Raw genomic sequence first — 14,582 nt, forward strand, 5'->3', positions numbered from 1 at the left:
CAGTTGCAGTTTCTTATCTTGATTTGCGGACTTTTTGATTTATTGTCTCCATGATTGTTAATTTTATTACTTAGATTATCAGAAATCACTGTGTAAAAACGACGTTGGCACTTTTTATTCCAACAGACATCACATTTACATGTCAGGATCTGGTTATTATAGACACAGATTCAATATTTAACCGTCATTTAACATCACAGTAGCAGCTGTAAACACTCATAAAAACATTATAAAAATACATCCGGTGGTCTGTAGCCTAACATTAACTTTTTACTGCTAGAGATTTAATTTACTCTCCGAAAATCACAAAAATTGTGTTCGTCTGTGAGGATTATCTTGCTGGACAAAACGTGTAAATATCATAAACTTGTGTTTGACACGGAGATTATTTTTGGCCATGTTCAAAAATCCTGGAGGCTTTTTTTTGGAGGGAACCAGGGCGATGCTAACTTCAGAGTTAGCCTTCAATAAAACGTCATCCCTCCACCACTCTGACGTCATTGTTCACAGACTGTCGAGAAAACGGACTTTAATCGTAAAATAATAAAAAATGTTGTTGTTTTTTCACACTCACCTGCGTCAGACTTCAGTCCTGCTGCTGCTGCTCCGTCGACACAAAATGGAGTCTGCACCGTTAGACTGAACAGTTTCACTTTCAGGCGTCCTACCTGTTCACTGTGAGATTATGAGAGATAATTATTCTACTTTTGCTTTATCTATTTGTCAACATTAGTTACTTTGCAGATTCTGATTATTAATACAGAATTTATTGATACAGTGTTTCCATATGATTGTTGAGCAGGATGATCCCCAGCCTAGGGTGACCAAACGTCCTGTTTTTACCAGGACATGTCCTGTTTTCACGTCCTGTCCTGGCCGTCCCGGGAGTGTTTTATAAAGTGGTGAAATGTCCTGGTTTTCATTGTTTTTCATTGGGCCATTAAATTGACGCTGCATGTGACGTAATCCCTGAGAGGCTGCTACATGTACACTCACAACGAGCGAGCAGACAGCCACAGCACTCTTGCCTGCATCATCATGCCGAAGCGTAAATGCAACTACATGTAACTAAGAGCTACAAAAGAAATTCCCCACTTACCGTCCAGGTCGGGACAAGTGGGAGGCTTCGTGCACCGTGTGCAAACCCGGTACATATGTTTCGGTGTCCAATGGGGGTGCCAGGGATCTCAAAGCCCACATGGACACCGAAAAACATTTTTTAAAAAAGTGTGCACATACATTCCTACAACATACTATAATACTATAATCAAAATACGGTCACCATATCCCAGCCTGTAAAAGCGAGGTGCTAGTGTCTTCTTTGTATTTTAATGCATCTTACAAAATCCCCACACCATCTCCTCTCTGTAGGTGAGTGAGATGTTTTCCAGAGGTTCAAAGCTTATTGATCAAATGTAAAACATGCAGCAGTCTTTACATATTTATTTTTACTCTTCCACAACCTTATTCAAGACGTGTTTTTTGTGAGTATGCATCAGTTATACATCTGGCCCCTGGTTTGTCCCCCCTTCTGTTTTTAATTAAGAATTTAGCACAGAACTGAATGAAACTGAATGTCACAAACAAACAGAGATCCAGTAAATGTTTTTTTAATTCCAGTTGATTTTAATTATCAAATGTACACCATCTCAGGGTTTAATTTCACATTAAAACACCCATTCCCTAATACAAAATGAGAAGTTATTCCCCCCCCCCCCCATACAAAAGTCCTCTCATCCCTTAAGTATCAAAAGTAGCAATGATTAGGCAACAACATCCAGGTAAGACAAAGATTCATCCAGGTTTCTACAGGATTTACACAAAAAACTAAAATCTGACCTCTAATATTCCAGCTCAGGTTGTTTTAATGTTTTATTCCAGAATTTTATGGAGTAACAGTAACAGTGTGTTTTTAATTGTACTTTCGCTGGTCGTGCAGCATCTCTACCGGAGTGATTTCTACTCCGACCTGAAGCAGATCAGAGCTGAGCCACAAAGTTAAAAGTCAGATCTGTTCATGTGAAAATGCAGCTGAAAGAACAGAAAACAGCGATGAACCCAAAACTCTAGCACACATTTAAGTAGTCTGTTGTACAGTGCAGGAACCAGTAGTGTGAAGGCAGCTTTAAAGGGACAGTTCACCCCGAAATCAATCAATCATCATCATTTTCCCTTTTGAGAGATATCAGCTATAGAGATAACTTTTCTTGAATGTAATGGAACGAGACGGCTTCAACAGAATTAATTTGGTAAACTCAACAGCAATGTCTCCTTCCAGAAATCATGATGATGATGTGAGAAGTTTCTCGGAGAAACTATTTTCTCTTTTAAACATTATTGGCATCCTCCTCAGATGAGCTCTGTACGTTGGCTTACTTATATTAACCAGCCCGCCTCTTGTTCATGAGTGGATGTACGCTTTCTTCTTAGCGGTGATGCAGTAAGAAAATGTACAAGCAAAGCAAGCGTCTCAAGCAAAGTCCCGAAACTCGGTAACTCACACCGAAACAATCTAGATGGATACACAGAACTACAGGTCCGAGGAGGAAAATATGTATTATGATTTTGTGGTGAACTGTCCCTTTAACAGTCATTAATTCGTTATGGCAACATTATTTTCTCATGGGATTCTGGGAGCGAAGTTTCAAGAGCAAGAAATCAATAAACATCAGTAGTAGCGTACAGTTTGACACTTCCTGTCAGAGCGAGTCTTTAAAGAAACATACTGACAATAAACCAAATACAGACGGTTCCAGTTTTCTGCTTTAAATTGAGATGTTTCGGCATTTTCGCTCAAAGCACTTTATCGTTTTGTTGAGAAAAGGTCTGCACAGATTTGTTTAGAATTGGCTGGTTTACTCATCAATCAAACCACCAAGAAACCTCACAGACCTTCAGGTTAAATGTGTCTCTAATCTTTCATTTTGTTCCTGTTCTTTATGTGACCTGAAGCAAAGTGCCGTGTAATCCAGTTATTTTTTCTTTACATATGCATTTAAAAAGTTGTCGTCTCGGTCCGAATCTAGTTTTAACATCTTGGAAACGTGCAGAGACAACCAGCCATCTTTAATTTACCAATCAAGTATAAAAACTATCGTCAAGTGCAAAATTTATCAGTTGATAATTTCAGGGCAGCAAAAATCAACAGATTAGATATTTGTTTTCCCAATCAGGTCATTTCTTTTAGCCATTTTATGTACAGCTCCAGCTTTAGGCAAGATATCAGCATCTACCACTTTTTACCACTAAGCCTCCCTGATTCACCGCAGATCTTTAAAAATCTGACTTTTCTCCTTTTTGGCAGATTGAAAGTTGAAGTTAATTCGATTGTGACGGGGTAGAAAATCCTTGGACATCTGATTTTAAATACATCTGAAAACATAATTAGCACACAGAGCTTTGTTAAGCAACTTGTTCATTGGACAGTTATTTGCAGTGCAGCTAATGAGTCCGCTCAAACAGGGATGCAAAATGGTGCAGGAGGAGTGACGACGGTGCATCATGGGACGGTGACTTGGAAGGGGGAGCCTGGGATGTGGTCGTCGCCCCACTTGACCACCAGGATGTAGCTGCCCCGCTCCTTCAGCAGGTAGCTAACGTTGTACTGCAGGTTGCCCATGTGTTTGACCAGAACCTCCTCGCAGGGGATCTGAGGGCCGTGCACTCCCACCAGGAGCATATTCTTACCTGGGGACAGGAGAGGAAGAGAACGGTGAGTTAATTATCCCAACATCAATGTGAAAAGAGTTAAATTATCAAAATAGTTTGCTAATGTTTGCTTAATTTAATAGCCAACTAATCTATTAATCGTTGCAGCTCTACTGGATCTGAATCAGTTTCAGTATCAATATAAAAACGATACCTTACTTTGAGAAATATCTTTTCAAAAAAGCTTTTTATTTTACGTAACAAAAGAAGTCAAAGTTCTCAAATGTAATCTAAGCCGTACAAAAACTGTAGGTGCATAAAAAAAATGTTTAATCTATCTGATGGAGGTGGAACCCATTTATCTGACTGAAGAATCAGTGAACATGGTCCAATCTTTTCATGTACAGGACAGAAAGCATGTTATGAGCTCATCCACCATCATTACATCCTTACCAGCCTTGCTGCAGTCGACAGTGAAGCTGCTCTTCTGGCCCACAAAGGCCTTGCTGAGGCCGGTGCCGCGGCTCACCACCTTGCTGGCGTCGGAGTCGGCCGACCTGGGCATGGCACTCTGTGTGAAGCCGCTGCTGGACGCTCTTACTGCCGGATCCACCGTCAGGGTCGACATTTCGCTGGCGTTGGTCACATTCACCAGCCGAGAACCTGAGCGAGAGGGACAAAACTTTTTAGACCTTTTAGTAGAAGTTTATAAATCTTTAACAATGCTCCACAGAGCAGGAGAGCAAACAACAGTAATAATAAAAAGTGGTTCTGCAGAAACCGGACTCTCGATCAAAACAACATTTGTTAGTGTAAATAAGAGAAGCAGCTTTAAACTGCATGAGATGAGCTAAAAGCTAAAAATAAGGCTCTTCAGCGGACCCTTGAGCTTCGATTTCTTTGACACTGGCCTTATACCGACTGTCAATTAACATATTTTTACATTTTAGAGAAAATAAAAGTCACTCTTTAATTCACTGTCGATGTTTTAGACAGTTTTACATCTGTTCTGCTTTAAAACTGCACTGGAGCCAGTAGAAATATGAACACCAACCGACATAACAGAGCCATGAATGCTTTACTAACATCTGACTTGTTGTGTACAGGTATAGTGACACCGTACGGATTAGTTTACTTCCACCACTGTACCTGTGACTTTGGCCTTGAAGGGACTGCCACCGATGTGGTTCGGTCCTCCGTATTTGATGCTGATCAGGTAGTTTCCAGGTGCCATGGGAGTGTACTGCACCTTGTAGCCCTCTGGAACCTCCTGGCAGTCCATCTTTACCTTGGACGGACCCTCGATGGTCACGGCCAAGGACCCGGGGCCCGCCTTAGTGTTGTTGATGATGAACTCTGACTGGGTACCTGCAAGATAACAGCACTTTGTGTTGTGGTCCTTTTGTTAAACACACAAAACTTTAATTAGAATGTATAATTAGACCTTTAATAGAAATAAATGCTCAATTTGTTTTGTTTTAATAAACAGTAGTGAAGAGGTAAAGAGTCAGACAGACAGGTAACCCACCTGTCACGCCTCTCTCCAGTCCAGCTCCGTACGCTGAGACCAGGCCAGGCTCTCCAGTCTGTCCTGGTTCCCCGACTCGGACCTGGAAAGGACTTCCTGGGATGTGAGAGCCGTTGAACTTGACGTCGATGTAGTGGACACCGTTCTCCCTGGGGATGAACCGGACGGCGTACTTGTCTGAGGACAGACAGAAGGATTTGTTAACCAACAGTCGTAACAACAAAAAATTCTCTCCTTGAAGATATTGCAGACGTCTGTAAGCTGCAATGTGCTGCCTTGAAAACACACACAGACCTTTCTCCAGCTCAGTGACGACACACTCCTCCAGAGCTCCAGAGGGGCTGTGGACTTTGGCAGCCATCTTGCCCTGCGCTCCGTTCAAGCGCACCGCAAAGGATGCTGGGTGATTCACCTTCAGACCAGACTCCTGACGAGGTCGGACACACACGTTTAATGCACAGGACAGGGACGGACAACAAGGAGGAAAACACAGACGCATATACAAACACACATCAAGTAGGAGAGCGAAGTGCTAGAAACTAAACACTATGTTTCTGTTCACAGTTTCTACTCTATTCTGTTATTTCTGTTCTATTTCTACCATTTGTCTCCATGTTTTTAATTCACTGTCTTCTACTCTTACCTGAGCTCCTGTCGGTGCAGCTCCAGCAGACAGAGGCCGACGGCCACAGTGTTAAAAAGCAGTCAGACACATTGACACTGAACTACAGTCTTACAGTGCTACAGTACAGTCTTTAAGGGAGTTATCAATGAATCTGACATGACTCACAAGATTTTAGATGTAATAATTTCACCAGCTATTAAATTTACATCACCATTTATGGTAAGGAAGACTGCATATTAGTGCCCTCTGGTGGAGGAACTATGTAATGCAAAAACTTAGGAAAAACGTTGTCCGGTAGTGAATGAAGTGAGACAACATTATTTGATGAATCACACATATGATGTTTGTCAATTTAAAAGATAATTTTCTGAGTCAATAAAGTCGTAGTTTGTCATCAAACAAATGAAATATCAGACTGTGAAAATGTGTAATTTTAAAGACTACACAGCCGACAGTCGCGTTAGTGACGTCGTCTCGTTGAACGCTCACCAAAGCTCGTAACTTAAACGTTGTAGAGGACAGATCAAGATACTTTGTCACGCTGATGGGACCAGAGATATTAGAAGGGATGAGATGTTTCCCTTTCATATCCTCCAACTCTAAAACATAATTATAATCAAGGACTGTACTGTAAGACTCGGACTTGACGAACACATGAGAGCGTTGCAGACTGAACAGAGCAGAAGTTCGTCTACAGCTACAGACGACAAACAAACTACAGTCTCTAAAAAGGACAGCGCGAGCTCTGCTGTGACCCGCCTCCGTCTGCTGTAACTAGGCAACCAGGGAGCTGACGATGCTGGTGATGATGAAGATGATGGTGCTGTTAAAAGCCTTTAAATGAAACACAAGAGAAACACCAGCAGTTCCACACCAGACAGAAGAGGGATGACCAGAGCCAGGCAAAACAGTCTGAACAGCTGACATCAGTCCGTGTGATGATCGGTGTTTTTTTGTTTGTGAAGCTGACGATTTATCCAACAGAAACATTATGGGGTCCAAAATGGAAAGGCTCCAAACAATTAGTCAATTAATCTAAAAGCAATCTGTGACAACTTTAATAATTCATGAATTGTTTAGTCACTCTTTGGTTCCAGCTCCTCCTCTTCTACGTGACTGTTAATTGGAGGGTGTTTTTGATTTGGGCGATTAAAACTGCATTTGAAGTCTTCATTTTGGGTTCGGACTTCTGGAATAATCAATTAAATGATAATGAAAAATATCAGTTCATCCTTAAGAACGTGTCCAAAAGTGATCATTGAATGATTTCCAGTTTCGACTCTCCGTGATGTTTCCTTTTTCACTTCTGTCAGGCCAAAGAGTCAACTTCACTCAGAAACTGTGTGTTTGCCTGGCTGTGGTCACATCCATGAGAGGCCAGTTGCATAAAGAAAACTGAAATGAATTAAAACTGTAACCTGACCATCTGAAAACTGCAACGGTTCGACTGATATGGGCTATTAAAGGCTGGTGTTAGAGCTTCAATGATTGGCGAATAATCGATCAAAAGAAGTTATTAAGTTATTAAGCAAAAATGTCAAACATTATTTGTTTCCAGCTTCTTAAATGTGAGAATGTGAGAGAACACACATCAACCTCTCCTCAAAAAATTCTGCCATTTTTTAAAACGTCTTCCTCTATCAGCTACACTGCTCCTCATGACTACAGGAGGTACTGCTCTGCTGGACCGCATCCGTAAGCTTTCAGAAAATGTGTGTAACTAACATGGAGCATAAATGAGCTTTAACTTGCAGCCCTCGGCAGTATTGAGCCAGACGTTCAAATTCTTGAAAAATCAAAGTGTTTTCAAAAGTATTGCCTTCTTGTAGCAGTCGAAAAGGTTCTGAAAACGTGTTGATTATCATTAATTCACTTAACACTTGAATGTTCGGCAATGAAGTTTGATGTCGAGTTTAACAACATTACAAACTGGATTGTAGGTTTTTAAGGTTCAGTCCTGCTCAGTTCGAAGCAGCAGCAGTTAGAAACTTGTCAGTGCTGCGGCAATCAGGGGCCCGAAATCTGATCCCATACAGAACATACAGAATCTAAATTTACAATTATCTGTGTTCGATCAAAAACCCAAACCAGTCGAACCATCACGCACAGCTCATCTGTTCTGTACAACAGTGAAAATCTATCTTTGCTCCTAACGTCACATTTTTATGCAACTGTGCCCCAGAGCCCTTGAGCAAGGCAGGGCGGGCTGGGTGTGGAGGTGTCTCCTCATGCCTCACCTGAAGGCCGGTAACAGTGAGGCGTCGAGCGTCGTTCGCTGGAGCAACAACAGGAACCAGGTAGGGGCTGTCGGGTATGTGCTGTTCGTTGAACTTCACCGAAATCTCATAATCACCTGCAGACGAGGAGGCGAGGATGTAACTCAGAGAGTCAAAGAGATGCATCAGTGATCATCATCAGGGTTAAGAGTGTGTGTGTGTGTGTGTGTTTTCTCTACCGGGCTCCTGAGCGATGTACGAGACACCGCAGGATCCGTCTTTGCGGTCGTCGAAGGAGATCTCGGCCCTGCTGGGTCCTTCCACGGCGATGGCCAGACCGCCGGCGCCGGCCTCCCTCGTCCAGATACTGAACTCAGCTGGTTGAAGAGAGAAGGTTTAACTAAATCCACAGAATGTAACATCATTTGTAACAGAACTATGTGTTACAGATCATCATTTATCAGCTACTTAATGATTTATCCTTGTAGCTCTGATATGAAGGTTAGGAAACTCGGTGTAAAGTCTCCGTAAGGATACTGTGTGTGTGTGTGTGTGTTTGTGTACCTGGCTCTCCCGCCTGTGCTCCCTCCAGTCCTGGACCTCCTGCTCTCACCTTGGCGGCCCCGCCCTCTCCCAGCGGCCCCACGGTGAACTGGAAGGGGCTGCCCGGCACGTGCACGCCCCTGTACCTCACACTCACGCTGTGCACACCCATCTCTGTGGGCACGAAGCGCACACAGTAGGTGTCGTTACCCGCAGGGACCAGCTCGGCAGGCTGCTTGGATCCAGAGGGGGAGGTGACCTCAGCAGTGACGTCCTGCATGTCGATCGCTGCAAAGACAGTTTCATTTCTTATTTGTGTATTTGCTGACTTAACTGATTTATTATTAACTCTTTATGTTTATTAATCAGCATGTCGTTGGCACAGTCAGTGTATATGTTTGCAAGTTTAGTTTTTCAGGACAGTCTCTTCGTCCAGTGTGAAAATTTGACTTCAGACACAATAAATATATAAGCTGCATGTGCACACAGAGATTCTGCACTATCGCCGCAACAAAGGCTTGTGTGTCATTTCATACAGCATGCTGCCGTTGCGGTGTTGTTTGGTCTTGTAGCTTTGCTTTGTGTGTTGAAGTGTGGGACATTTTTCTTTTATTTGATGAGTGAAGGATCTGTTTAGTTGTCAGACTGAGAAAAAAAAACATCAGACCGACACACTCCTGTCCCACACTGCCAGCTTACACTTTCACACACACACGTCATCTCGCCTCTGTTTCTCCGTTTCTACCTCCACTGGCACACACACAGCTGCAACCTAATAAACTTTGCTAACAATCCCACCACTTCTTTCTCTGTAGGACTCTAACACGCACCCTCCACCCTGGCACCGCCAACCGAGTAGCGGGCATCAACGACCCAAACACCCCTCGCTGCCCTCGACCCTCCCGTAAGCACCAGGCCAGAGAGGCCGGAGATGAGTCGGACGTGCCCAGGGGAGAGGCTCTGATCCTGGGCAACGGAAGACGAACGAGACCCTCGACCTCTGGACCTCCCAGACCACCAGATGGAGCAATAGGAGCGAGAGGAGGTGTGAGAGCTGAGCTGCCGAGACAAGATCAGGAGGAACCAGGTCACTGGAGGAAGAGGAGGAGGAGAAAGGGGAGGAGGACACAAGGAGAGGAAGTGGAGAGAGGAGGAGGAGGAGAGGAATGATTGGAGACAGAGACAAAAGGCAGAGGAGGAGAAAATAAAGAGAAGCTGAGGAGTAAAAGAGAGAAGAAGATTAGGAAGAAAGAAAGAAAGAAAGAAACAATAAAGAAAGATTAAAAATAAAAAGGACCAAGAAAAAGAAGGCACGGTGAGACAAAGGCACGGGGGGAAGAAGAGAGACAGGAAAGAAGAGATTAAGAAAGGAAAAAAGTCAATGCTGACACAGACTACAGTCAGTACGGAGCAGAAGCAAGAAACAACAGACAGAAAATAAAGAAATGTCAGAACTTCAGACGGGAAACAGTTTTAGAAAAGGAGGAGGATTTCTGACGGAGCAGGACGTCGTCTCCAGATTGAAGCCCAGTCCATTGAGGCTTCACGACTTCAAGACCAGCTCACTTTTATCTAAAGACGTTTTTCATCCACGTACACACACTGCTATCACCTCATTAGCAAGGTAGAAAGCTTGTGTGTGTGTGTGTGTGTGTGTGTGTGTGTGTGTGTACCTGGTATCTTCAGACTGAGGTCACACACACTGCCCACGCTGGCAACAGATGCCGCCCTCTGTCGTCGGGTGATGCTCTCTCGGATTCGACCCTCTCCAGTCACCCGCACTGTGAACGGACTTCCTGTTGACACACACATCTGAAATTATTTGTCTGAAAACACACAGACACACACTCCTCCCTCATTAAAACTATATATATGAATGTGCAGATACTTTTAGCTACAACAGTTTAGTTTTTAAAAATCATATCTGTAATAATTTGTTTTTTCTACCTGGGACGTGTTCCTCAGCAAAGCGGATTGAGACGATGTAGTTTCCTGGTTCAGTAGGACAGTAGATGACTCTGCACGTCCCGTCCTCTATGTCTTCTGTCTGGATGTCCACCTTACTGGGACCTTCAATGGCCAGAGCCAGGCCACCGTAACCTGCACACGCACAGATACATAGTAGTTACATAGTTGATATGAAGCTAACACTTATCGTTACACTCATCTTATCATTCATGTGAATGTCTTCTCAAGTCTGAACAACAACTTGGAAAGTCTTGGAAAAGTTTGGTACACGAGTTGATGTCATATGACGCTGAAACGTGGCGGACGAAAGTAAACATCAGGTTGATGGAAGAAGCTTTTACCAAAGTCATATTTATCATCACTGTGTCGTTTCCTTTGGTCTTCCTTGTCACAGTTGTCAACATGTAGTTAAAATGCTCTGAGCAATAAATAGCAAATCATCGTGAAGCACATGAACACACCGAAGTCAGAAAAACGACTTCCTAACTCTGAAATGCGACTATGTGAGGAGCACATGAATGCAGCATAATATTACCTATCAGACATTTTAGTCTGGACTTTAGTGGTGAATGAGTGCCTGATATACCAACATTGCCATCAGTAGAGCCATGTCACTAGCATGACTAAAAAAAAACAACTTTAAATATTTAAACACAGCTGTGGAGTTTGAAGGTCTGCACACTGACCGGCCTCCCGCGTGTCGACCACAAAGCTGGAGTTGGTGAAGGTGGTTCCCTGGACGAGGCCGTCGCCGTGAGCTTTGACTAGGCTGGCGTCGCCGATCTCAGACTGGACGACCATGATGGTGATGGGACTGTTGGCGACATGACGGCCGTTCTTCAGGATGCTGACCTTGTGTTCGCCCACCTCCCGCGGGATGAAGGAGATACCTGGGAGGAGGAAGAGGGAGGGGGTGAGAAGAGGTAGAGATGCTGACAATCGCCATGTGTGTATTTATTTGTGTGTGTGTTACCGATGTGGTTGTTGGCCATCCTCTTCAGCAGGCAGGGCTCGTCACGGCCGGATGGCGCCTGGATGCTGGCGGTCAGCAGGCTCAGATCCGTCTCATTAATGTCCAGAGAGAAATCTGCTGCAGAGCCCAGTTTGACCTGAGAGCGGCGCTGGTTGTCCTCTGAAACACAAAAAAACACACACCAAGGTTAGACAGCACATCAGACATTACACATTAAAATCTACCTTTTGATCAGACCCTAAAATGTTTATATTATTGTTTTCTACTGTTTTATGGATATTTTATAATGATACTTTATTGTTTGACAGACTGATATAAATTGCAGTGATCCACATTGAAAGAAAACAAGTTTGAAAGATTCTTTATTAATCATTTGTTTTAGGTTTATTAATCGTTAATGTTTGTTTGAGTGTCTCACCGGTGATCTTGGCGGTGAACGGGCTGCCGGCGATGTGATCGCTGTTGTATTTGACCAGAATGTTGTAATCTCCAGGCAGCACTGGCAGGTAGGTGACGCTGCACGTCCCGTCCTTGTTGTCCACGCAGCTGATCTCTGCTTTGGATGGACCCTCGATGGCCAAGTCCAGACCCCCTGGACAGACGGACAGGATGCATTTGAATCAGGATGTTTTCACTTATTTACAAAAATAAACGTCCTGTTCACTGTCGTCTCAGCTTCTACTGCTGTCAGACGATGTCGTTACCAGACTAACTACCAGCTCTGCTCCTCCTCCTCCTCCTCCTCCTGCAGCTGACGTACCTTCAGAGGCGTCATCTGTGAAGACGGTGAACGAGGCCATCTTGTTGGCGACGCCATAGCTCAGACCAGGACCATAGGCTGTGACACTGGGACTACTGGCGTGGTTCACATAGAACTGAAGGGGAGACTCTGCAACACACACACACACATCAACATCAGTACAACCGAAACATTAAAACAACAATAGAGCTTTTTTTAAGTTTACTTCTGGTCTGGTCTGGAAAATTTCATATCCAAGTAAAGTTCTCGGTATCAGAAATTAAATATTGGAAAGATCTCTGATATGCATCCACATTTGTTTCTGCTGCAGATCCCCGACACACACACTCATACACACCTCCTAATCACAAACAATGACATACTGTAGCAAAGTACACACATTTCCTACATAGCTTAGACACAGGCCTAACCACACACCCACACACACACACACACACACACACACACACACACACAACTCCATATTTCATTCCAACTATGACTTCAGTGTCCAAACATCCCGAGATGTTGAGGTTTTTGCGTGGGAGGCTGTAGTTCTCGTTCTGGACACCAGGTGTCCCCCTTTCACCTCTCTAATTCTGATCACAAGTCAGCGTCAGTGTGTGTGTGTGTGTGTGTGTGTGTGTGTTGTGTGCTGACCTGGGATGTGTGTGCCGTTGTACTTGATGTGCATCTCGTGCAGGCCGGCCTCAGTAGGAGAGTACTGCACTGTGACCGTCCCGTCCAGGTTGTCTGAGATCAGCGGCTGAGCTGATTTACCTGAAGGCATCAGCACCTCACCTGAGAGAGAGTCAGAGAGACGGAGACAGATGTTCATACTGTTTGTACATTTCCATTTGACTTTTCTGCTATATATTTATGTATTATTAGGTTGATTAATGTTTTGTTTAGTGCATGCTTTGAATGTTAAGACGGACAAAGAGTGCAAACATGGTGCTCTGTATGAGCTGCACCACTTCTAATTTATATATAACAGATCAGATGTTTGAAGACAGAGACAATTTTCCTTACAGCCATCAGTGTAGCTTTAATAACTTTAGATACATTTGTACTTTAAGTTAAGGTATGCATGTATATTGTTTGCACACTACAGTGTGTGTGTTTTAGGTTCTTGTTATGTATATGAACAATATAACAAGAATGAAATTAGGTTGAATTATTTTAAAACCATATCTGTGTGCATACAGTTTTTTCTGCGTCTATGAACTCATAAAATGAACTCGTAAACATTTTTATGGGTTTTTAAGCCAGTAAAACAAAACTAAACAAAATTAGAGGAAAAGCAGAGAAATATGAAGTCGTCACCAAAGTCTGAGGAGTCAAGAAGTATCTTACAACTAAAAACTGAAATGTCTTCAAAGGTGGAGCTGGTTTTAACTGAGGCTTCATTGTAAAGATTCACAGAGCTGCTCTCCTTCCTGGAACAGCTTCATAACCCCTCCCTCTTCTTTCTTCCTGCTCTCAAACACAGCGAGCTCTTCTCTGTCCACATATGTCTTTGTTTCCTCCCCTTCAGATCTACAGTTGAAGATGGGTGTAACCAACATGTGTTGCACTGCAGGTGCTGACAGGCTGCGTTCCCTGCAGACACACATGTTGCTTGGATCAGAGCTCAAACCAGTTTAGGCTCGAAGGAAGTGAAACTCAAGACAGGTGTTGCCACCGAGCGGTAAAATGGCTCACAAAGGATTTCAGCTGGACCTGAAAACGTTCTCTTGTTCGCTCTGTCTGGATCTGCTGAAGGATCCGGTGACTACCGCCTGTGGACACAGCTACTGCATGAACTGTATTCAAAGCTTCTGGGATGAAGAGGATGAGAAGAAAACCCACAGCTGCCCTCAGTGTGGGCAGACTTTCACAACAAGGCCTGTCCTGCTAAGAAGCACCATGTTAGCAGTTTTAGCGGAGGAGCTGAAGAAGACTGGACTCCAAGCTGCTCCAGCTGATATCTGCAAAGCTGGACCTGAAGTTGTGGCCTGTGATTTCTGCACTGGGAGGAAACTGAGAGCCATCAAGTCCTGTCCGGTCTCTTATTGCGAGAAACACTGCCAGCCTCATTATGAATCTTCTGCTTTTGAAAAACACAAGCTCCAGGAGAACATCTGCCCTCATCATGATGAGGTGATGAAGATGTTCTGCTGTACTGATCAGCAGTGTATCTGTTATCTCTGCTCTGTGGATCAACATAAAGGCCACGACACAGTGACAGCTGAGGCAGAGAGGACTGAGAGGCAGAGAGAGCTCGAAGTGAGGCGACGAAACATCCAGCAGAGAATCCAGGACAGAGAGGAAGATGTGAAGGTGCTTCAACAGGAGGTGGA

General features: G+C 43.8%; 1 protein-coding gene across 2 annotated transcripts in view; it reads right to left on the bottom strand.

Annotated features, from left to right (window-relative positions):
- Positions 1–1,605: 1,605 nt before the first annotated feature.
- flnba (filamin B a) overlaps positions 1,606–14,582 on the bottom strand; it is a 67,772-nt gene continuing 54,795 nt past the window's right edge. For both annotated transcript variants that reach the window (XM_073467725.1, XM_073467724.1), the window contains 15 exons: positions 12,901–13,041; positions 12,262–12,390; positions 11,920–12,093; positions 11,502–11,660; positions 11,215–11,418; positions 10,508–10,660; positions 10,234–10,356; positions 8,582–8,848; positions 8,257–8,394; positions 8,039–8,154; positions 5,471–5,603; positions 5,177–5,353; positions 4,798–5,016; positions 4,102–4,311; positions 1,606–3,687 (listed from right to left, as the gene is read on the bottom strand). In XM_073467725.1, coding sequence (XP_073323826.1) covers positions 3,500–3,687; positions 4,102–4,311; positions 4,798–5,016; positions 5,177–5,353; positions 5,471–5,603; positions 8,039–8,154; positions 8,257–8,394; positions 8,582–8,848; positions 10,234–10,356; positions 10,508–10,660; positions 11,215–11,418; positions 11,502–11,660; positions 11,920–12,093; positions 12,262–12,390; positions 12,901–13,041 — 2,531 coding nt within the window. In that variant the 3' untranslated portion in view covers positions 1,606–3,499. The remainder of the gene's footprint in view (positions 3,688–4,101; positions 4,312–4,797; positions 5,017–5,176; positions 5,354–5,470; positions 5,604–8,038; positions 8,155–8,256; positions 8,395–8,581; positions 8,849–10,233; positions 10,357–10,507; positions 10,661–11,214; positions 11,419–11,501; positions 11,661–11,919; positions 12,094–12,261; positions 12,391–12,900; positions 13,042–14,582) is intronic.

Source organism: Pagrus major, chromosome 6 (genome assembly GCF_040436345.1).
Source record: "Pagrus major chromosome 6, Pma_NU_1.0".
Lineage (NCBI taxonomy): Eukaryota > Metazoa > Chordata > Actinopteri > Spariformes > Sparidae > Pagrus > Pagrus major.